Here is a 25041-nt window from a genome sequence, read left to right on the forward strand (position 1 = left end):
ATCAGGGAAGCCCTAGAAAAAGAAAAGGAACGGAGCCGGCAAAAGAGACATCCTGAAAAGACATATACCACATTCATCATCTTTAAAAAGTCCAATTCTATAATATTACATGTTCTAGATTACCTTCACAATGGCTGATTTCACCTTAAGAAACTTACTGTGAAAAGCCTTAGGGAAGGACAAGGGAAGTGTGTTATAAAAAGTTATTTTAAAAATTATTTGAGGTATAATTTGTATTCACCACAATGCACAGATCTTAAGTGCTCATGTAATGATTAAAATATCAATGTACGTGCTTGTTCAAGTGTAAAGAATGAGCTTCAGCAACTGCAGGTGCCTATATAACCATCACCCCAAACAAGATGGAAAGGATGTCCATCATTCCAGAGAATTTATTTCAATTCACTATTCTACCCTCCTTCCCCAGCATTTCCTGACTTCTATTAGCATAGATTAATTTTCATGTTCTTGGACTTTAAATAATGGTTAATTGAGTACCCATTCTTTTGGATCTGGCCTCTTTCATTCAACATGTTTCTGAGGTTCATCCATGTTGTTGAATGTTATCGACAGCTTTTCCTTTGTATTGATGAGTAGTATTTCATTGCACGAATAAACCACAAACTGTTTATCCATTATCCTGCTGAATACTTGGGATGTTTTGAGGTTGGAACTATTATGAATAAGGCTGTTATGATCATTCAGGTGAAGTCTTCGAGGGAATATTATGTTTTCATTTTTCTTGATAAAACACCTCATAGGAAACTGCCAAAATTTCTCCAGTTTTTACATAATTTTACATCCCTACCAACATGTACAAATCCAAATGCTCTACAATCTCACCAAAGTTTAGTATTGTCAGTGTATTTGACTTTAGCCCTTCTAGGGGGTGTGAATAAATCATAGAGACAATTAGTGATAAGCACATTTTTAATGCTTTTTTTTTTAATTGAGGTATAGTTGATGTACATATCTTTTCATGTTCTTATTGGCTATTCTCTGTCTTTTGTAAACCATCTGTTCAAATTCTTTGACCATTTTAAAAAGCAACTTTATTGAGGTATAATTTACACATCACATAAAACTCTTCTGTTTTAAAAAATGTACCATTCATTGACTTTAATAATTTACTGAGTTTTGCAGCTATCTACCACAATCCAGTTTTGGAAAATTCCCATGACCCCAATATGGTTCCTTGTGCTGTGTGCTCAGTCGCTCAGTTATACCCAGCTCTTTGCAACCCCATGGACTGTAGCTCACCAGGCTCCTGAGTCCATGAAATTTTTCAGGCAAGAATTTTGAAGTGAGTTGCCATTTCTTACTCTAGAGGATCTTCCTGACACAGGGATTGAACCTGAGTCTCTTGAGTTTCCTGCACTGGTAGGCAGATTCTTTACCATTGTGCCATCTGGGAAGCCTATCCCTTGTGCTATTTATAATTAATCTCTATCCCCTTCCTTAGCCTGGACAACCACTAATCTGCTTTGGCTCTATAGATTTGCCTACTATAGACATTTCATATGAATGAAGTCATGCAATAGCTAATCTTTTGTATCTAGTTTCTTTCACTTGGCATAACATTTTTTGAGGTTCATTCATGTCATAGTATACATAGTATTTAATTTCTTTTTCTTGCTGAATAATATTCCATTCATTGTTTGATGGACAACTGAGTTGTTTCCATTTTTTAGCTATCAGGAATAGTGCTACTATAAAAATTTACATTCAAGTGCTTGTGTGGACATACATTTTCATTCCTTTTGGATAGATATCTAGGAGTGGAAATTTATATTTAACCTTTCAAGAAGCTGCCAAGCTCTTCTTCAAAGCAGTTGTACTATTTTACATTCTGCCCAGCAATATGCAACAGTTAGAGTTTTTCCTCCATCTTTGCTAATCTTAAAGTCCTGCAGATACCCTGCTGTATTGTATTCTAGAAGCTTTAGGCTTCTAGCTATTGTGACTAGATCACTGAGCCATCTGAAATTAATTTCTGTATATGGAGTAAAGGTATAGTTGAAATTAATTTCTCCTCCTGAATAGCCAGTTGTTTCAGCACCATTTGTTAGAGATTTTCCTCCCCTTGTTGAACTGACTTGGCACTTAGGCTGCAAACTAAGTGATCACATATGTGTGCATCTATTTCTGGATTCTCTTACCCTGTTCCACTGATCCATTTGTCTATCCTATGGAGAGATAACACTCTTGATTACTATAGCTTCATAGCAAGCCTTCAAACCTGGTAGCCTAAGTCCTTTATCTTTGTCCTTTTTCAAGACTGTCTGGCTAACTAAAGCCTTTGTACACTATTTCCATATATATATATGTTTTCAAGTAACTTAATTTTTTAAGTTTATTTTTGGCTGAGCTGGGTCTTTGCTGCTGCACAGGCTTTTCTCTAGTTGCGGACGGTGGGCTGCTCTCAAGGTGCAATGTGCAGGCTTCTCGTTGTGGTGGCCCCTCTTGAGGAGCACAGTCTCCAGGATGTGAGGGCTTCAGTAGCTGCAGCTCCTGGTGTCTAGAGCACAGGCTCAGTAGTTGCGATGCATGGGCATAGCTGCCCTGTGGCATCTTCCAGGATCAGGGATTGAACCTGCATCTCCTGCACTGGCAGGCAGATTCTTTACCACGAAGCCCCCAGAGAAGACTTTTCATATATATTTTAGAATCAGCTTGTCAGTTTCTTAAAAACAGACTTTTAGAATTTTGATTGGGATTGTATAGAACCTAGATATCAATTTAAGGAGAATGAACATCATTATTAATAATATGTGTCATCCTATCTATATTGTATATCAATAAACACAGGATATTGCATCAATTATTTTAGGTCTTTATTGATTTATTTCAGTGATGTTTTCTAGTTTTTAGTGTAGAGGACTTGCACATCCTTCAGTAGATTTACTCTAAGGTATCCTTTTTTTATATAATTACAAATAAATTTTAAACATTTCATTTTCTACTTATTCCTAAAAAAGTCTCTCATGCTGAAAAAATATGTATAAATTCTGCTTATATGTTTTCTTCATAGATCGAAATTTAATCTTTAGGAGGACTATCTGAATGTCATCCTAATCCACCTATTTTTTTTTTAAACTAAGGTATATAATTTCCGAGAGTCATACGAAAGAAATGCAAATTAAATGAATAAACTTTATACTCAAGAAGGCATAGCAAACATTTTGGTTGGGGTAAATTCTATACTTATTTGTAAGACCATACCATTAAACAGAACCTATAATATATAAGATACAAGCATGATTATATATGATATATAATTATATCTTATATATATTATTATACATCATATATCTTATATATATAAGATATAAGCATTATTATTATTATAAATAATGTGTGGGGTAGAGGATATATTAGAAACTCTCACTGAGTTTCTGTTGTTGCTCTAAATGGCTAAGGATTATAGATACTGGCATATCTATCTTAGTGAAACAATTAAATATATATTTGAGGGAGTAGCAGGCATTATGAGGTTACTCTGTGATTCAGAATGTACCTAATTTACTAAAATTTTTATTTAGAATTTTTAAAGTTTGTTTTAAAAAACAAATGTCTAAAAAATGGCAAATTTATTTTTAATCAAGATTTTCTTTAAAGGATTTAGTTGTATATTTCTCAAAAATCAAAGACTCATAAAATTAGATGTAATAACCAAATGACCAGAATCAGCTGAGAATGATAGATATCTACCCACTGCTTATGGGCATATGCACACTGCGATTTGTTTAGGGTTTTGGAAAATTCATTATGTAAGCAGGAAGAGCAAGAAGGGATACAGAGAATAATATGGTATAAAAGGTTTCTAAATCTCTACCTCCGTCTTCACAGTCTTCAGGGGCTTTGGCTTTCTTACAAAGACGAGGATCCAACCAGGTGGTTGTCTTGGTATTGTGGCTGCAGAACAAAGATTTCAATTAGAAACAGTAAAGTAAAGAGGGAGAAAAGTATTTCAAAAGCAAAGATAAAAAGTGAATAAAAGGTATATGATGTTTGAACATTTATCTCCTCTAGGCTTCATTTGTATACCTCTGATTCAATAGTGTTGTTGTTCTCAGACTATTACTTCAAAATAGTCATACGGGAAAGGTGATGCTAGAGGCACTAATTGAGAATGAAGGCTCTGAAGAAGGGATAAAATGCTAAGTGCATAATAACAGATGTTTATCTAAGCAGTCAAAAATATTTCAAAGGGTGGGCACATGGCCCCATACTGTGCCAAAAAGCTGCCCTTGAAAGCCTTGCTTTCTTGCTGGCTGAATTCCTTCCTGTTTCCAAAAAACACTGTCTTTCTTAGGTGCCTGTGATGTCTGGGCATTGTGTTGGGGATTGGGAATAAAGAGATGAACAATCAGATACAGCCTCTTCCTTCACTGGGACTCTCAAAAAGGTGAAATAATGTAAAAAGTTGTAAAGTATCTGTTTCTGCAACATGCAAGTAAAAATCATGGGTATAGTAAAACTCAACTCTACAAAACTAAATTTTCAACAGTGAAAGTGAAAGTCGCTCAGTCATGTACGACTCTTTGTGACCCCATGGACTATACAGTCCATGGAATTCTCCAGGCCAGAATACTGGAGTGGGTAGCCTTTCTCTTCTCCAGGGGATCTTCCCAATCCAGGGATCAAACCCAGGTCTCCCACATAGCAGGTGGATTCTTTACCAGCTGAGCCATGAGAGAAGCCCAACAATACAGGAGTGGGTAGCCTGTACCTTCTCCAGCGGATCTTCCCCACCCAGAAATTGAACTGGGGTCTCTTGTATTGCAGGCGGATTCTTTACCAACTGAGCTATCAGGGAAGCCCTTTCAACAGTCTGGACTACATACTTAACATGAAAAAAAAAAGAACAAAAAGATCCTCCTCGTCCCTTTTGAAGTAGGGCACAGATGCTTTTTAAGAGCGAGGTCTGTTTCATTTCATTATAGGCCACAATCAGTTAGGTCACCATGCAGTAAACACTAATCAGACCCAGGTCACCATGCAGTAAACACTAATGCTAAAACAAAGCTACAATACTGCTGAGTAGACAGAGTTATAGTTTAAGTATCTGAAGTATGAGGATATTAAAGAAAGAAAAATCCTGGAAGAAAATATATAGGAAGGCAATAAAATACAAAATTAAAGCTATCATCAAAGCAGAGGAAGAAGAACAATGTGATCAAAGAAATTAACTCACTAATCCCTGTGCTGACCACTCTTAGGAAATGAAGCCAGTGGTTTCGAGGAATTAATCACACCTCCTATCCTTTTTCTAACTCCTGAGCTACTTACAGAGCTAGCTAGGCAGTCACTTCCTACACAATGGCAGGTCAGATACTAGTTGGCAGACTGTGGAATACTTTTTTTGTATGCTGAATAATAGATAATCTAAGTAAGAGAAATCAGGATTGTCTGTGTTACCCATTCTGTCAAAGAGATAATTTCCCCAAACCAAAACCAGTAAAATCAGTTTAAGTAAAATGAAAATGATCAGGATTCTAAAGTTGCCTACGAACATGTAGATTGTTAGAGGGGGGAAAAAAAAATATCATGGACATATCTAGCTAAACCCATTTCAAAACTGCTACTTGAGAAAAGCTTAACTTTGGTTCCAAAGACTCAAACTTTGTATTGATAAATCAGCAAATGGAGGTGACCTGCTAGGACTTTACTCATTATTCCCCAAAGTAAAGAAACACTCATGGGGTCTGCTGCTGCTGTTAAGTTGCTTCAGTCGTGTCCAACTCTGTGCGACCCCATAGACAGCAGCCCACCAGGCTCCCCGTCCCTGGGATTCTCCAGGCAAGAACATTGGAGTGGGTTGCCATTTCCTTCTCTAATGCATTAAAGTGAAAAGTCAAAGTGAAGTTGCTCAGTCGTGTCTGACTCTTAGCGACCCCAGGGACTGCAGCCCACCAGGCTCCTCCATCCATGGGATTTTCCAGGCAAGAGTACTGGAGTGGGGTGCCATGGGGTCTATTAGACTCAACTATTAATAGTCTCTTTTTGCAAATTCATGATTTAACAGCAGCAGTAACACAGACCAATCACATTCACTACAGCAAACAAGAGAGCTTTATCTAGTAGCACATAATATTCAGTATATTCTAGACATTAACCCTTTATCAGATATATGGTGTGCAAATATTTTTTATCTCTTAGGTGGCTTTTTCACTCTGTTGATTGTTTCCTGTTGCTGCACAGAAGTTTAAAAGTTTGAAATAGTTCCTCATGTCTATTTTCGCTTTTGTTGCCTGTGCTCTGATATCATTTCCAAGAAGGCCTTGCCAAATTCAATGTCATGGAGCTTTTCCCCTACGTCTCCTATTGCTTCAGATCTTACATTGAGACCTTTAATACATTTTAATAATGATTATTGATAAAAACATTTCTTTTATAAATTCTCCCCTCTGCCCCCAGAAAGTACTAACTTACCTCTGTTTGCAGGATGAAATACTCTCAGATTCAATATCTCATAATGTGCTTCTAAAGACATCTTAGCCTCTTTCAGTGACTCTACACTGTACTTGGGGGTTTAGTTTTAAAGTTAATATGAAAGTCAAAAATCTAAATTACCCTTAAAAAAAAAAAACCCTTAAATTGCCCACAGAGAAGAGCATACCTGATTTTGTCCATTTTTGTATAATCCTGGTCATTAATGCCTATATAAATGTATAATGTAATCAAGAAAGTACCACATATGGTAAAAAAAAAAAAGTACACTGTACATAAAATATACATCTTTAAACAATACAATTTTACTTGGTATAGTACAATGCTCACTGTATGGTAAAGCTGTGGAATTTGGAACATATTGAGTCAACTGGTTTAAGTCTCCCACCTCTAATTCCTTTCTGCGTACATACATATTTTTTGAGTGTAATTCAGCCCCAGTATTTTAATTGTTATTTAACTGTTATAGTCTATCATCTTACTACATTCATATTCTACCTCTGGGCAAAAAACTTTAAAGATTATTACATCTGCATGGCAACATAAAAATACTTCATATTGTATATTTGCATAATTATTTGTATAATATTTGTTCTCAGGTACAAACATGAAATCTTAGATTGATTAAACACATATGGTATCTTACAAACCAAAAAATGTATTTATACTTAATAATGCTTTTTCATAGAATAGTTTTATTTTTTGTGAATTTATATTGTACCAATTGCTCTGAGGATCAGTGATATTTTCCTCCTATATTATTTAACTATATTACCTGATTACATCAAATTTAAAGTCTAGGTCTGAAAATATTTAGCTAAGATAAATAAAAAACACGGCCTCCTTCCAAACGATGATAACTTGTGAAATGCTCATTAAGGTGGACAATCCATCCAAAAGCCTTCAAAAAAAAAAAAAGGCAAAGCAAAATACCTTTTATTCCTTGCATTTTTCATTATTAGTGATAAATCTGTTTTAAATTCTCCTATCTTCATAAAACTAGACATCAAACACATTATTCCTTTATCCATATCAAATAAAAATGAAATATCATCCAGGGAAATAGATTAAGAATCAACTGTAATTTGTATGAAAAATATTTTTAAAGAAAGAAAAAAGAAATGGAAGTCTTGTAAAATTAGGTTACAAAAATTTAAAGGCAAGTCACACAGTGACAGGGCACATTAGAAAAGACACAAACATTTGCTTACTCAATGAAGTAGATCATCCCTGTATCAGTGTAGGCCATTTCCCAGTTTTTGGGCAGTGGTTCCAGATTTTCATCTCGCATCATATAATTTCTAAAGTCCATGGAACTGTTTGTTTGGTTGTAACTTGGGACGGTCTTTATCCAATCAGACGGCTCAGAATGCCTCTCTCTATTTTCCGCTATTCAAACAGAAGAGTGTGAAAAGGAGATAGAAGTTACACTCTCTTCAAACAGTCCTATTTCTAACAAAATGCCCAAATATATACTGCAAATTTCCTTTTCTGCTATGTCCATATTCTGCTATAACTGTTGAAAAAACAAATATACTGATTTTTTTTTTTTCCATTTGCTAGTGACATTAACTCTGTTCAGCATCTCTGAAGCTAGTCTGGGAAAGCAGCAAAAACAACACTAGAATCAATTCTGTATACACAAAATATATAGATATTATGTCAATAGAATACATAAATGTATCAGTAAATATTATACTAACAACAACAAAAATAACAAAACTAAAAAAACAAACAAAGTTTACACTAACAATAACAGCTGTAGCAGCACCTTTACAGTTCATGTATCAGGCTCTATTTTAACTGCTTTATATATATAACTCATAATCCTCAAAGTAAACCTGTGCATGTATATTATCACTACTGCCATTTCAAGATGAAGAAACTAAGGCCCAGTAAAGTTAAGTTAATTTAGGTTACATAGCTAATAAACAGCAAAGCCAGGATCTGAATTTAAATGGCCCACAGCCTTAACTGCTGTATGTATCAAGCTGTCTTGTGCACATTTAACACAGGCCTTTAAAATAATACTAGTTTTTAAAAATTAAACTCAATAGACTTCCTGTTGTTGAATTTAATTGTCTATTGGTGATATTAAAATCCTTTGAGAGTCCCAAAGTTCACAATGTAGGTAAGAATACTAAAATTCGGTTACTCTCCAGGGAGTTCACAATTTATGTACTTAAAACTTGTTTCTAGAACTTAAAAGATAATATAACTGTAATAATTCCACACTGCAGGCAATGCCTCAGAATCAGAGATCCTTAGAAGAGGCCCTAGATATAATTACGTGCCATCCTTATAGTACTTCCACTCCAATCATCCTTCATTCAACCAAGTTCTATAAAGCCTTAATCTTACTACTTACTCCCTTTCCCTGTTTCTCAGCCCCATCCTTGCCCTACTTACCCAACTTAAATTCAGTGATCTACCATTATAATTGCTCCCTTGTAAAAAAAACTCCTGAGGCCTTTTGCCCTACCTTACTTTTATCATATTGCTTGACTTAACTATGAAAGTGAAAGCGAAGTTGCTCAGTCGTGTCCGAGTCTTTGCGACCCCATGGACTGTAGCCCACTAGGCTCCTCTGTCCATGGAATTCTCCCGGCAAGAATACTGTAGTGGGTTGCCATTTCCTTCTCCAGGGGATCTTCCCGACCCAGGGATCAAACCTGGGTCTCCTGCATTCCAGGCAGACGCTTTAGCCTCTGAGACACCAGGGAAGCCCTGACTTATCTATAGTTCTATTTAAATCTTACTCTCCACCTACTTTTCACCAGTATATGTAGCTGAATGCAGGTGATACTAACTAGTTCACTTTTAACTCATGATCACTAATTTCAAGAGGCCATTTAATGATGTATGACAACCATGGGACATTTCTTTAGTCCATTCACTCTGACTCTTAGAGATAACTTTCATATCTTCTTTCTTAAATCTTCTGTCTTATCCTGAATTTCATTTGGTGACCCTGTTTCCTATTTCACTGAGAAAACACAAAAGGAAGAGAACTTCTACAAATTCCCACCATCATAAATATCTACATAGTAACTGTGCCCATTTTTCTCTAACTTCTGTTACTATGAAAGAACTCTGCGTTTCTAGCAGATAGCCTCACCCCTCTTGCCTACAGCAGTTCATTCTCCCTCTCTCATATATCACCAATCTTTCTCATCTAGTAGACCATATTCATCCACGTAAAAACAAGGTATTTCTCCATTCTATGCAAAGAAATTAAACAATCCTTTCCCTGCTTCCCAGCAACCCCATTCCATTTCTCTCCTTTTTACACCAAAACTCCTTGGAAGAGTTTATACTTGCTACCTCCACTTTTGCCTCCGGAACTCACTCCAACAAGGCTTTTGATCTCTTGTCAATAAAACTGCTCTTATCAAGGTCACCACTTATCTCAACATAGCTACACCCAATGATCAATTCTCAAAGCCCATCTAGCTTGAGCTATCAGTAGCATCTGACATGGCGATCACTCTTTCTTGGAACATTCTCTTCTCCTGTCAGCCAGGACATGACACTCTCCTGGTGTCCCTTCTATCTCACTGGCTCTTCTCAGTCACCTGGATATCTGTATATTAGAGTGCTTTCCCAGGGTCCAGTCCTTGGACCTTTTCTCTTTCTATACTTACTCTCTTGGTGATCTCACTGTCACTGTTATACAAGCTATATGCTGATGGTGCCCAAATAAGTATTTTCAGACCAGAACACTGACTTTTAAATTCAATTTTAAACAAGACGTTTCCATTTGGAAGTCTAATGACCATCTCAAATTTAAATATCCCAACCACAACCCCCTTTCCCAATGCAAACTGACTCCTCTTAAAACCTCTCATCTCAAAACATGCAACTCCATTCTTTCAAATACTCAAGTTAAAACCCTTGGAGCAGCCTTTTGAGGTAGGAGACAGTGGGCCTCCGGGCCAGACACCTGGTACTGGTCAAGAGGAGTAAAACCACTCCTGAGGTCAAAGAACACTTCCCTGTCTGCACGTGCAAGGAAGTCTTGTTGGTGGTCGAAAAGGGAGGGGGCGCCGGCCCATAATAAGTGTAGATGTGCACCCATAGGCTTCTGTGGTGGGATCCGTCTTAGCAAGAATGCATCTTGGGAAGGGTCAGTGGACCAGACAGGTGTGAAGAAATAAAGAAGACAATTGGCCAAATAGAAACAAAGACCCAGAAGGACTGCCCAATGAAGTGATGTAAATCACATCTTTGCTCCTCCTCAGCCAGGACACCAGCATTCCCCTCAGGGGGTGCGTCTGTGCCTAGTTTCTGATTTACTGGGCTCCTCACTCAGGATACTGATACCCTTTCTCTCTGGATGTGTATTTATTTCTGTGTTAAATAAACTGTTTTTCTGTGTGCTCTCACATATATTGTGCTATGTCTCTAATAATAAACTCTGTACCTGTTTTTACAGTTTTTGCCTCCTTGACACATTCTTGCTTTCCAAGAGGGGCAAGAGCCAAGGGCCTCTTTGCTTCTACCCTCTATCCCCTGGTGGTCTGGTGGTGAAGATTCTAAGTTTTCATCTAGGTTACCTGGTTTAATTTCTGGGCAGGGAACTAAGATCTCTCTTCAGGACCACTCACTGCTCTCCCTCCGAGATTACTTTGACTGCTCTCTCATACCTGATATCCAGTCTGTTGGCAAATGTTACTGACTCAATCCACTTCTTGAAGAAGGCGATGGCACCCCACTCCAGTACTCTTTCTTCCCTGGCAAATCCCATGGACGGAGATGCCTGGTAGGCTGCAGTCCATGGGGTCTCTAAGAGTCGGACACGACTTCACTTTCACTTTCACTTTTCACTTTCATGCATTGGAGAAGGAAATGGCAACCCACTCCAGTGTTCTTGCCTGGAGAATCCCAGGGACAGGGGAGCCTGGTGGGCTGCCCTCTATGGAGTTGCACAGAGTGGAACACGACTGAAGTGACTTAATAGCAGCAGCAGCGATTCACTTCTTACCTCTCATGCTTTCATTGAATATAGTGAAAGTCACTCAGTCGTGTCTGACTCTTTGTGACCCCACTGACTGTATAGTCCATGGAATTCTCCAAGCCAGAATACTGGAGTGGGTAGCTGTTCCCTTTTCCAGGGGATCTTTCCAACCCAGGGATTGAACTCAGGTCTCCTGCACTGCAGGAAGATTCTTTTGCCAGCTGAGCTACCAGGGAAGCCCTGAGTGTAAGTTGAGTATAAATCGTCATTTTTCACTTAAGTTACTGCACTATCCTGCTAACTAACACCCTTGTATATGCCCATGCCTTCCTACTTCCTTTTCTCCACAGGGCAGCCAGAATGAGACTGTTAGGTTAAAACCTGTTTTATCATGGTACTCTTCTACTTAATACCATGATGGTGTCTCATCTCAGAATAAAAAACAAAATTCTTCCAGTGACCTATAAGATCCTGTATAACATACATTTCCACCACTCCCACCTCCATCATTATTTAACTGACCTCATTGTTACTATTATAGTCTATTCCCTTTCAGCACTCTGCCCCAACCACATAAAATGTATTGTCTATATTGTATTCAACCACCTTGGTTTCCTTGCTCTTGTCTGAATAATCCAGGGATGCTCCTACCTTAGGGCATTTGTACAGTATAATTAATTCCCTCTGGCTGGAATGTTCTTCCTCCGGATATTTTGAGCTCACTCTCACACTTCTTTCAACATTTCCTTCTTGGCGATGTCTTCTCTGATACTCTATCTAAAATTGCAACTTGGGCCACCACTACTTTTTATCCTTCCCTTCCTTGGCTTTTTCTCTGGCAATCCATTCAAGTACTATTGCCTGGAAAATCCCATGGACAGAGGAGCCTGGTAGGCGACAGTCCATGGGGTCGCAAAGAGTCGGACACGACTGAGCGACTTCACTTCACTTCCCTTCCCCTCCTTGGCTTTTTCTCTCTAGCACTGTCTAACTTACTATAAGCCATTCATTCATGTTGGGTAATTCTGTCTCTCCCACCAGAAGGTACGGTTCGTGAAGGCAGGGGATTGTGTCTGGTTAGCTCTCTGCTTTATTTCCAGCTTCTAGAACAATGCCTGGCACTTAGTAATCTACCCAGTGCTCAACAGATATTTGTTGAATGAATCATTCGAATGAAACATATGATTTATTCTCTGTGTAGAGAAAGTGACAGAAATTAAAAGGTACCCAATGTATAAATCAATCTGGAAGGGAATTACATTCTTGGGATATATATACTAGAGAAAAGTAGAAACAACTATATGAGCAATAATACTTTTCTGAATACAATTTCAAAAGACTGCATAAAGTTCACTTAATAGCCAATGATTTGAAAACATTGTGCATGTAGCACCAACTCTTTGAAAAAATTTTAGCATTATTATATAACATATGTCATCCCGTTGGGATATATTAGCATTCTTGTGTTAATTCTCAACAAGATATAAAATAATATATATACTTGTATATACAAATAAACCTCCATCTAGCCTCTCCTGCTTCCATCCCCAACAATTTCTGATCTTTCAAGACAGGAATTATAGTCTTCCAAAGCAATACAAAAAGAAACTTTAAATAAAGTTAACAACTGTGGTTAGTACTTACTCAAGAAAAGAGGAAGGGCTTTCAGCCATGTCTTGTATTTACTTTTTCTTAAAATAGTCTGAATAGTTTCTGTTACAAAGAAATATATGTGGAAGAGTCCTATGGTACCTACACACAAGAGATAGAATACAAACTTCCTCCCACACCCTCTTGGACACATTTCCTTTAAATATTAACATCAAAGAGGCTACAACATCTGGTTTAACAACTGTCTTACATGACAAGCATAAACTACAGAGCTCACAGATAGGTGTACCTCTAAGGGAACTGCAGGGCTCACTGAGAGGCTCTGCATTAGGACATTCAAAAAAAAAAAAAAAGGCATTTTCTTTTCCTTCAAATTAAGAACATATAACTCCCATTTGGGGACAGAGTCATGGTTTCTAATTCCATGTCTTAAACATTGAAAAATGTCAACAGATGTAAATTTGTGGGCGAGCAAAGTTGACATCAATATCATAAGACTCTAGGATTTGATGATTTCCCTTAACAACCCCTAAAGACTTAGATGTAAATTCACCTAAACCTTTTTAGACCTGTTTTCAGCAAAATATATTGCTGTAATTCATAACAATGTAAGATGTTATGACCATAAAACAGAACTCGCCCTGAGGAGGGGGACACACGCAATGAGTATAATACAAGGATAGATAATAGCAAATTTTAATAACTGATAAAGGGAAAAATCAGAATGCTTTGGGAAAATGACATGGTAACAGATTCTGCAAATTTGGAGTTATAATCAAATGCTTTCATTTATTGGTGATTGTGAAACTCACTTAGTTGTATCTGACTCTTTGTTGTAGCCTGCCAGGCTCCTCTGTCCATGGAAATCTCTAGGCAAGAATACTGGAGTGGATTGCCATTTCCTTCTCCAGGGGATCTTCCCAACCAAAGACTGAACCCAGGTTTCCGACACTGCAAGGACTCTTTACCATCTGAGCCACCATTATATACTTTTTAGCTCCTACTACATGCCAAGCATGGTTTATGGCGTAAGGAGTACAACAATGAACAAAAGCAGCAAAACCTCAATCCTTATGAAGCTTATATTCTAGAGTTTAGAATGAAATTATTACAATAAATAGCACTGACATCAGTTCTGCTGTGATTAATGAGAAGTATAAAAATCTTCTAAGGAATCACTATGTTATTTAGGGATACTCAAAGGCAGAAGATTCTCTATCATTAAATTTATATTGGTTTGGCATTTAATGAAAAATGTAACAGTCAAATTTGGAAATTTTCTTTGAGTGACTCAGAATTTAAACTCAAAATATTGCTAAAAACCTTTCAGATAACTTTTAACAACGTATTTCTAAATCTTTGTTTTTGTTGAAGGCTATATCTTAACATCTATATTTTGCTTCAGTTCTGTAAAGTAGGACTTAGGTCAACAAGATTCCCATATTCAAGCATCAGAAATGAATCTCAAATCTTTTAAGCAGTGGGGTAATGGCATATATTAGTACTAATAATAGTTTATAACTGATTTACCCAAACCACCACTTGGGACAACTAACTTCAGCTTACAAAATGGTCAACAGAGATACATGATTTCACAAAAAACTTTAAAAATAACGTAGAATCCCATCACTTGCTGTTCCTATGCTTTGGGAAAAATTTTACTACTTCCAATTCAGTGTCATATTAAAGTCAACCAGGAGTAACAGCCAGAAGTTGTTCATCTATTTACAAACCTGCATTTCCACTGCCGTTAACAGCTTCCTTGTCTTCGTCTTCTTCCTCTTCAGGAAGAGAGCTGTCCATTCTTTCCATCTTGCTGACAGATGTAGTCCGTTTTCTCTGGGACTCTGTGTCAAATTCATTATCAAAGAGGACCTGATCAACTGGATCTGCCTGGAAAGGGCTGGGCTCTGCTGGAGGCTTGGGAGTTCCATAGAAGTTTCCTGAAGACAAATAATAGAAGCTGAAAGCATTGAAAGTTGAATCAAGAGTTAGAACAATATGGCTTACTGTGTCTCTGCCGTTATACTGAAGTTTCTGAACACCCATCATTGGCCAAAAGGAGGTGAAAGCACTTTTTCTTGGGAGAGGAGATAGACCAGAAAGAACTAATTTCTCAAGTGCTTGTCACCATATATTACCTAACCTTATCTAACACTGTAAGACTATTTGTACTAAGGCCAGGAAGTTGACTTTACATATGTAGGTTATTTATTCCTACAGGGCTTGCTTTGCATGGGTTTTATATTAGGGCCTAATTTGTGAATTTAAATGCATCAATGCTCTCGTGTAAGACTAATTGGCATAAAAAGTGGGAGTAAAGGAGGAGAAAACTAACTCAAATAATTTTTTTCTGATATGTAACATAATGAGTTATTTCAGTAAAATAAGGAAATATGCAGGCAAAGGATAAAGCTAAGGACCTACCAGTCTGTTCTGAAATGTAGGCTGCTTATGTAAACATAATTTTTAAAATTTTTTCTGAGCATTTTAATTATATTGTTTTATCTTAATTAGCATAATTCAATATTTGCTTGCTCTCAGGAAAGCAAGAAATACTTTAATATGCTGTCTTGAAAATCAGTAATTTTTACAGTAACAATGAACATTCCAGAATAGAATGAGAACAACTGAATATCTTCTCAGTTTGCCATGTAGTCCCCAATAGGCAGCCACATACGATGGAAATCATTCAGTGAGTCTAGCTATGTTAGCAGTTTGTGGCTCCTGCTAGCTCTGACCTTATATCAACCACTCTGCTGATGTCACAGAAAGATAAACAAGGACAGGGAGTAAAATATTCATGCACTTCTTTTATTTAAAAAGAAAAAAACTCCCAATTCCTTGGCTCCTAAGGAGATGATTATTCATATAAGGTAAATTAACAGGGTATAAAATGGATTACTTTCCTGAGATGAAACAAAAGCATAAAAAGTTATTCACCATACCACAGAGGCAAAGTGAAAGTCACTCAGTCGTGTCTGACTCTTTGTGACCCCATGGACTATAGAGTCCATGGAATTCTCCAGGCCAAAATACTGGAGTGGGTAGCCTCTCCCTTCTCCAGGGATCTTCCCAACCCAGGGATTGAACCCAGGTCTCCCACATTGCAGGCCGATTCCACAGATTCTTTACCAGCTGAGCCACAAGCGAAGCCGAAGAATACTGGACTGGGTAGCCTATCCCAGGATTCCTGCCACAAGGGAAGTCTAAGAATACTGGAGTGGGCAGCCTATCGCTTCTCCAGCAGATATTCTCGACCCAGGAATCACACCAGGGTCTCCTGCATTGCAGGCAAATTCTTTACCAACTGAGCTACCAGGGAACTAGGGAGGCAAATCTACAAAGAAAGCTTACCTTGTTGTGCAGGCTTTGAGGGGGCAAGTATTAAGATAACTTCTTCGGAAATCTGACTTTGTGAGTGAATTGTCATTAAAATGCTCAAGACAAAACAATGAAATCAAACTAACGATACTTTTCAAGCACATCTTCCCTCTCTCCGTTCAACTACTCCTTGGCTTCCAAATCTAGGTTTGACAGGGAGTTAATCCTATCATGCAAATGTATGCAAAGAGTAATAGTAAAACAGACTAAGGATCTCAGTAAACTTTTGGCCCATAAGTAAAGCAAGGAACAATGAAAAAGCCAGTTCACACTTCTCTGGGATAGCAGGCACAGAAATGCCTCAAACGGAAGTTTGGTTGGGGAACAGGATGCCCTAGGATCTCATTTTTCCCTTCATTATGTCCAACAGTCATGCTACCAAGGTATCTGGATGTATCATGAGAAAGTTGAAAGTCCTTTTTCCGCCCCCCACTTTTCTAAGGATGGTAGTTTTACAGGAAATACTAAAAACACATTTTTACTGAATACTGTTAGTAACTCTTATCTAATTCTAGGTTTAACTTTTTTCTAGAATGAAAAATATGAAAAAATTCAGGATATGATTGCTATATGCATAATCAGTGACAAGAACTTAGAACTTCATAATAAATTCTGGCAGTTGCTTTATTTTTAAAAAATTATTGGCTTAGATGAAAAAAAGAAAGCTAACATTGCTTATAAGTAAATTAGATCTATTTTTCTTGAGTTGTTGGTAAATACCAAGATTTCAGATACTGAAAGGTATAGAATTGCAAAGTTTGTGAACCCCAACGATAGTTATTCACAAAAAAGTTTTTCATCTTTTTGAAGCTATACTGGAGCTTTTTCTTTTTTTGCTTTCTTCTGTTCTGAAGTGTTTTCATTTTTACAATAGACCAACCATTAAATATTTTAAACCCATATAAAATCAAGGACAACAATGTCAGACTAGTTAGAAATTTATTTACACATACCCAGATATTAACTTGGTGCCAGATTCTTTTCAGGTCTTCCCTTTTCCCCTCCTTAATGACATACATTTTCAGTCATATATATAATTCAAGTCCTACTTTCCTGTCTGTCCTTCCCATTCTCTCCCTGAGTTACCCTAGTGTTGGTATATGTCATTTCCTGGCATGTTATATACATCTAGGACATATGTATATGCATATATAACATATAGATGTGCTTAGTCGCTCAGTCATGTCCAACTCTTTGTGACACCATGGACTGTAGCCTGCCAGGTTTCTATGTCAATGGGATTCTCCAGGCAAGAATACTGGAGTGGGTTGCCATACCCTCCTCCCGGGGATCTTCCTAAAACAGGGATCAAACCCAGGGCTCCTGCATTGCGGATTTTTTACCATCTGGGCCACAAGGGAAGCATAACATATAAATACTACTATTTTAATAAAAGCTTCATGGAGTGTTTATAACATTTCATATCTTTTTTTCTAAACAGTATGCTGTCCATATCCTTTTGTAACATTCTTTTTATACAACTGTATTTCTAAGACTTATTCCTATAGATACATGCAGATTCTAATCATCTATTATATAACAGTCCACTTTTATAAACAAATTAAAATTAATTTTATTAATTCCTCTAATAAAGACACTTTCATTCCCTTATTGTTTCGAATAATCCTATAATGACTATTCTATGAAGACTTACAAGACCTTCTAGAAAACCAAAAAAAGATGTCCTTTTCATCACAGGGGACTGGAATGCAAAAGTAGGAAGTCAAGAGATACTTGGAGTAACAGGCAAATTTGCCCTCGGAGTACAAAATGAAGCAGGGCAAAAGCTAACAGAGTTTAGCCAAGAGAACACACTAGTCATAGCAAACACCCTCTTCCAACATAAGAGAATACTCTACACATGGACATCACCAGATGGTCAATACTGAAATCAGATTGATTATATTCTTTGCAGCTGCAGATGGAGAAGCTCTATATAGTCAGCAAAAACAAGACTAGGAGCTGACTGTGGCTCAGATCATGAACTGCTTATTGCAAAAATCAGACTTAAATTGAAGAAAGTAGGGAAAACCACTAGACCATTCAGGTATGACCTAAATCAAAACCCTTACAATTATTCAGTGGAAGTGACAAATAGATTCAAGGGATTAGATCTGATAGACAGAGTGCCTGAAGAACTATGGACAGAGGTTTGTGACATTGTACAAGAGGGAGTGATCAAGATCTTCCCCAAGAAAAAGAAATGCAAAAAGGCAAAATGTTTGTCTGAGGAAGCCTTACAAATAGCTGAGAAAAGAAGAGAAGCTAAAGGCAAAGGAGAAAAGGAAAGATAAATCCATTTGAATGTAGTTTCAAAGAATAGCAAGGAGAGATAAAGCTTTCCTCAGCAATCAATGCAAAGAAATAGAGGAAAACTATAGACTGAGAAAGACTAGAGATGTCTTCAAGAAAATCAGAGATACCAAGGGAACATTTCATGCAAAGATGGGCACAATAAAGGACCGAAATGGTATGGACCTAACAGAAGCAGAAGATATTAAGAAGAGGTGGCAAGAATACACAGAAGAACTATACAAAAAAGATCTTCATGACCCAGATAACCATGACGGTGTGATCACCCACCTAGGGACAGACATCCTGAAGTATGAAGTCAAGTGGGCCTTTGGAAGCATCACTATGAACAAAGCTAGTGGAGGTGATGGATTTCTAGCTGAGCCATTTCAAATACTAAAAGATGATGCTGTGAAAGTGCTGCACTCAATATGAGAGCAAATTTGGAAAACTCAGCAGTGGCCTCAGGACTGGAAAAGGTCAGTTTTCAATCCAATCCCAAAGAAAGGCAATGCCAAAGAATGCTCAAACTACCGCACAATTGCACTCATCTCACATGCTAGCAAGGTAATGCTCAAAATTCTCCAAGTGAGGTTTCAGCAGTACGTGGGCCAAGAACTTCCAGATATTCAAGCTGGATTCAGAAAAGGCAGAGGAACGACAGATCAAATTGCCAACATTGTTAGATCACAGAAAAAGCAAGAGAGTTCCAGAAAAACAATTATGTCTGCTTTATTGACTATGCTAAAGCCTTTGACTGTGGATCCCAACAAACTGTGGAAAATTCTTCAATAGATGGGAATACCAGACCATTTGACTTGCCTCCTGAGAAATCTGTACGCAGGTCAAGAAGCAACAGTTAGAACTGGACATGGAACAATGGACTGGTTCCAAATTGGTAAAGGAGTATGTCAAGGATGTATGCTGTCACCCAGCTTATTTAACTTATATGCAGAGTTCAGTTCAGTCGCTCAGTCATGTCTGACTCTTTGTGACCCCATGAACCGCAGCACGCCAGGCCTCCATGTACATCACCAACTCCCGCAGTCTGCCCAAACCCATGTCCGTTGAGTTGGTGATGCCATCCAACCATCTCATCCTCTGTCATCCCCTTCTCCTCCTGCCCTCAATCTTTCTCAGCATCAGGGTCTTTACCAATGAGTCAGCTCTTTACATGAGGTGGCCAAAGTATTGGAGTTTCAGCTTCAACATCAGTCTTCCAATGAACACCCAGGACTGATCTTCTTTAGTATGGACTAGTTGGATCTCCTTGCAGTCCAAGGGACTCTCAAGAGTCTTCTCCAACACCACAGTTCAAAAGCATCAATTCTTCAGCGCTCAGCTTTCTTTATAGTCCAACTTTCACATCCATACATCACCACTGGAAAAACCATAGCCTTGACTAGACGGACTTTAGTCGGCAAAGTAATTTCTCTGCTTTTGAATATGCTATCTAAGTTGGTCATAACTTTCCTTCCAAGGAGTAAGCGTCTTTTAATTTCATGGCTGCAGTCACCATCTGCAGTGATTTTAGAGCCCAGAAAAATAAAGTCAGCACTGATTCCACAGTTTCCATCTATCTGCCATGAAGTGATGGGACCAGATGCCATGATCTTAGTTTTCTGAATGTTGAGCTTTAAGCCACATTTTTATGCAGAGTACCTTATGCAATATGCCATGCTGGATAAAACACAAGCTGGAATCAAGACTGCCGGGAGAAATATCAATAACCCCAGATACTCAGATGACATCACCCTTATGGCAGAAAGCGAAGAGGAACCAAAGTGCTTCTTGATAAAAGTGAAAATTTTGGCTTAAAACTCAACATTCAAAAAACTAAGATCATGGCATTCTGTCCCATCACTTCATGGCAAACAGATGGGGAAACAATGGAACAGTTACAGACTTTATTTTGGGGGGCTCCAAGATCACTGCAGATGGTGACTACAGATATGAAATTAAAAGACGCTTGCTCCTTGGAAGGAAAGCTATGACCAACCTAGACAGCACATTGAAAAGCAGAGACATTACTTTGCCAACAAAGCTTTGTCTAGTCAAAGCTATGGTTTTTCCAGTAGTCATGTACGATGTGAGAGTTGGACTATAAAGAAAGCTGAGCGCAGAAGAATTGATGCTTTTGAACTGTGGTGTTGGAGAAGACTCTTGAGAGTCCCTTGAACTGCAAGGAGATCTAACCAGTCAATCCTAAAGGAAATCAGTCCTGAACACTCATTAGAAGGACTGATGCTGAAGCTGAAACTCCAATACCTTGGCCACCTGCTACGAAGAGCTGACTCATTGGAAAAGACCCTGATGCTGAGAAAGACTGAAGGTAGGAGAGGAAGGGAGTGATGGAGGATGAGATGGTTGGATGGCATGTCCTACTCAGCGGACATAAGTTTGAACAAGCTCTGGGAGTTGTTTATGGACAGGGAAACCTGGCACGCTGCAGTCCATGGGGTCACAAAGAGTCAGACAGGACTGAGTGACTGAACTGAATTGATAATGACTATTCAGGTACTTGTCTGCATATGCACATCGACGGGGTTTCTCTAGAGTAGGCAACCACAGAGGGAACTGCCGGGTAGGAGTTAGGTGCATCTTTGAATTTACTAGGTATTGCCAAGATGCTTTCCCAAAGGACTGTTATATCATTTTATACCCTCGCCAGTTGTCTATGCGGATTTCCATTTACCACAATTATCAGACTTTAAAATTTCTATCAATCTGATGGGTGTCAAATAGTGGGTACCTGTTATTTCAATTTGCTTTTCCTCTTAATTGAGCATGTAGTAATTAATAATATGGAAAATGCCACTTTGTCATATACCATGTTCTTAACAGAAGAAAACATAGGAGAATATCTTTTCAATTTAAATCATTAAAGACAATGACTTCTTAAATCAAATTTCAAAGCACCAATTATAAGGAAAACAGTGGTAACTCTGATTGACAAAAGTTAAGGGTTTTGGTTTAATGAAGAAACACAGAACAAGGTTACTAGGTTACAGAATGGGAGAAAATATCAATATCTAATAAGAGATTATTATCTAATATAAATATTTACAAACAGAAATGTTATTGAGATCCCAGTTTAAAAATAAAATGGACAAAGCAAATGAATAGACAATTTGCAGAAGTTCAAAAAACAAGCATATGAAAAGATGCTCAAACTCTCCGACTACAAGAGAAACTAAAATTAAGATGAGACACCACTTCTATAACCATCAGACTGGCAAAATTACAAGGCTGGATGGTGCCAAGTGTTGATAAGGATGTGGAATCATTACTAAAGCCATGACAACCCCCCATGGCACTGCTTGGGGAATAGAGACTGCAGAGCTACCCAACATGACTTCATCGTATTAACTATATGTTCACCTTATAACCCAACAACCTGCTCTTGCATATATATGCCACAGACAGTCTCACACTGGTTTGTAAGAAGACATGTATGAGGATGCTGCAGATTGATCTGTGGTGATGAGGAGCTGGAGGCAAACTGGAAGTCCGTCAAGAGGAGAAACGTCAGGTAATGGATTCACAATATGGAGTACTACTGCGTAATGGTTACAAAACAGTGAATTACATACATTTACAGTACAGCAATGTAGATGAATCTTAAAAACAGTAGTAAGTGAAAACAGTTTAAAACTAATAAGATACAGAACATGGTCCAGATGTAAATAATAAATACATGGACACAAGACACAATACATATTTTGCAAGATCACATATAAACCAAAACATATATATATTAAACACATCAGAATGGTTGCCTATAAGAGGGAGGTGAATGAGAGAAGGCTATTTGCACAAAAATAAAAAATAAACAGCTGTCATTTTCTCTGAGAAGTCTCCACTGGCCATCTTATCTAAATTAGACATTCCTATTATTTTCTTTAAAAATCCCTTGCTTTTGTTCCCTTCATAACATCTCAATTTAGTTACCTTGTTTGTGTTCTGACTGCCTTCCCCACTAAGACACAGGATTTATGAAGTCAGTGTCATTTCAGTGTTGTTCAGCACAGCACCTCTAGTCCCTCTGGTAGTGCTTGGCACAGAGTATAAAAGAAGGATCAAATAAATAATACATGAATGAGTGAGTCATGGATGCTAATCTCAGGAAGAGTGGCTAGGTCAAACTCAGCAGGCAAGAGGAAATCATTAAGGATTCTGAAGGAAAGAGAAACGACCAGAACTGCACTTGACAAGGAAGACTAGAATGGTAGCAACGAGCGGGGTAGACTGGCGAGAGGGAAGAAATTGGAACACCTGAGATCAGCTACCATAGCCAGCATGAGTCAGTGCAGGGAGCCTACGATGAGGTGATGAAAGCGTAGAGAAAGGCAGTGTGAAAGATGCTACAAAGGAAGAAAAGATTCAACTGGTAACAGACTAGATGAAACTGCTGAGAAAAAGAAGGAAGTAAATGAAGACTTCCCTGTCTTGAGCTCTTGCTAAAGCTAAAAAGAGAAACTCTGAGGACTTACTCTTTTCGATAGAACAAATGCATATTTGGATATGATGAACTCATGATCAGATATTTATTGAACGTTATCTCTAGGAACTGAAGATAGCATAAAGAAAGACATGACATCTGCTTTCACAGAGCTTGTGAAAAAGGCAATTATAATAGCATGATAAAGCAATGATGGAGAAGTACAGGGTGCTATTGGAGTGTACAAGTTTGCCAGTGAAGAACTGTTAGATAAAGAAAAGAAAGAAGATTTAACAAAGAATCATTCAGAAGTTGAAATTGATCTTAAATTAGTACTCCCTAGAATCAAGTGAGTAGAGAAAACAGTTATGAAAAGAAAACAAATTTTTCTGTTTTTATTATTTTCCTCTTCAAATCTACACTCTTTTCTTCAAGAGAGCCAAAGTATAAATAGATTTTTTAAAGGGTACAGTATTTTTATTTCCAGCCACAAACAGAACTCACAAATGCTTGAGTGAATACAATGAATGTAAATTATTATGAAATACTGCAAACTAGCTAGCTTTGATGATTTTAGTATACTGTCTACAACCAACTTTAGAATAACACAGAATGCATTTATTCCCATCTTAATTAGTAAATTAAAAGTAGCCTAATCAAAAGGAAAACCTCTCAAAGACGAACAGAAAAAACTTTTTAAAAGTGGTATTTTACTGATCAAATTCCATTTGAAATAATTCCAATCAATCAGACAGTTTTCTGGGCTGCTGTTGTCAATATCTGGGGACATACCATCATACGTTCCACTTTCTAATAACGTTCCACTCTCTTCCAGTGCTTTGAACTGTTCAACAGAAATGAAATTATAGTCCACCCCTGGTACTTCCCCATCCCTGGGGGCCCTTGTAGTACCTAAGGAGAGAAAAAAAGGAAAAAATAGGTTGTAAAGTGCTTTTAAACTTATAAAATGTTGAAAATAATTGAAAATTCAGTTTATAGAGAACACATGGGAAACACTATTGAATATACTGTATCTAAACTAGTAAGAGAATTTGAGGCAAATTAACATTCCTAGGTCAAAGTAGGATAATACTATAGGATGAGTAAATATATTTTAATAAAATCTATAGATAGCTATGAAATTCAAAATTACAAAGATTAAAATGTTAGTGTCCAAGAAAGCTTAACTTTCCAAGACTCAACAGTTAATTCTTCTTTTAAACCTTAATTCTCATGCTTAACATTTAAAGGAGAGGTAAATCCACCAAGGAAAGGCTTCAAGTTCACGGAGCTACCTTACATATTTTTCCTTCCTTAGCAGAAATGTAAACTAATACTCTACTTACTTGAGTTGTAAGACAATAAAAAAGAGAAACAACTTTTGAAAACTTTCATCAATAAACTCCACTTAAAAAACCTGAACAAATATTAACCATGCAATTATTTTTAGACTCATTAATAAAGAGCTCAGAGCTTAAGGTAGGAATTCACAAAATGTAATTTTATACATATTGCTGCTTAGTCATTATTCTCTTCAAGTAATTTCAAAACATGAAGCCATAAGCAAATTGCTTAATGAAATTCACTACAGCAACTGAGCACTAAATTTCTATCTATTAAGGAATCAATGCCAAAGTAAAATCTTTTCAGATCCAGGATATAAATTCAAGTTATGGCAGCACTGCTGTACTTTACTGAATTTCACTGAACAAGAACCAATATTTTTTTTAACTGAAATTGGAAAAGTCACTTCAAATACTATAAAATACAAACAAGATATCCAGGTAGTTAGCCTGGAAACAGAGTTAGGATACTGTCCTGCCCATCCTTGGGAAGGATAAGCCCATTTCTCTATTTATGCTACCGAGTTGTTAACAGCACTCCTAGCCAGAAACCTGAGACA

At 37.5% G+C, this 25041-nt stretch overlaps 1 protein-coding gene across 2 annotated transcripts in view; it reads right to left on the reverse strand.

The window, feature by feature from the left end:
• The window catches only part of MAGI3 (membrane associated guanylate kinase, WW and PDZ domain containing 3), a 247806-nt gene that overhangs the window by 69802 nt on the left and 152963 nt on the right, over nt 1-25041 (reverse strand). For both annotated transcript variants that reach the window (XM_068963940.1, XM_068963941.1), the window contains exons 3-6: nt 23931-24050; nt 14755-14964; nt 7665-7842; nt 3836-3915 (exon numbers count right to left, since the gene is read on the reverse strand). In XM_068963940.1, the coding sequence (XP_068820041.1) occupies nt 3836-3915; nt 7665-7842; nt 14755-14964; nt 23931-24050 (588 nt within the window). The remainder of the gene's footprint in view (nt 1-3835; nt 3916-7664; nt 7843-14754; nt 14965-23930; nt 24051-25041) is intronic.

Source organism: Capricornis sumatraensis, chromosome 2 (assembly GCF_032405125.1).
Source record: "Capricornis sumatraensis isolate serow.1 chromosome 2, serow.2, whole genome shotgun sequence".
NCBI classification, from domain to species: Eukaryota; Metazoa; Chordata; class Mammalia; order Artiodactyla; family Bovidae; genus Capricornis; species Capricornis sumatraensis.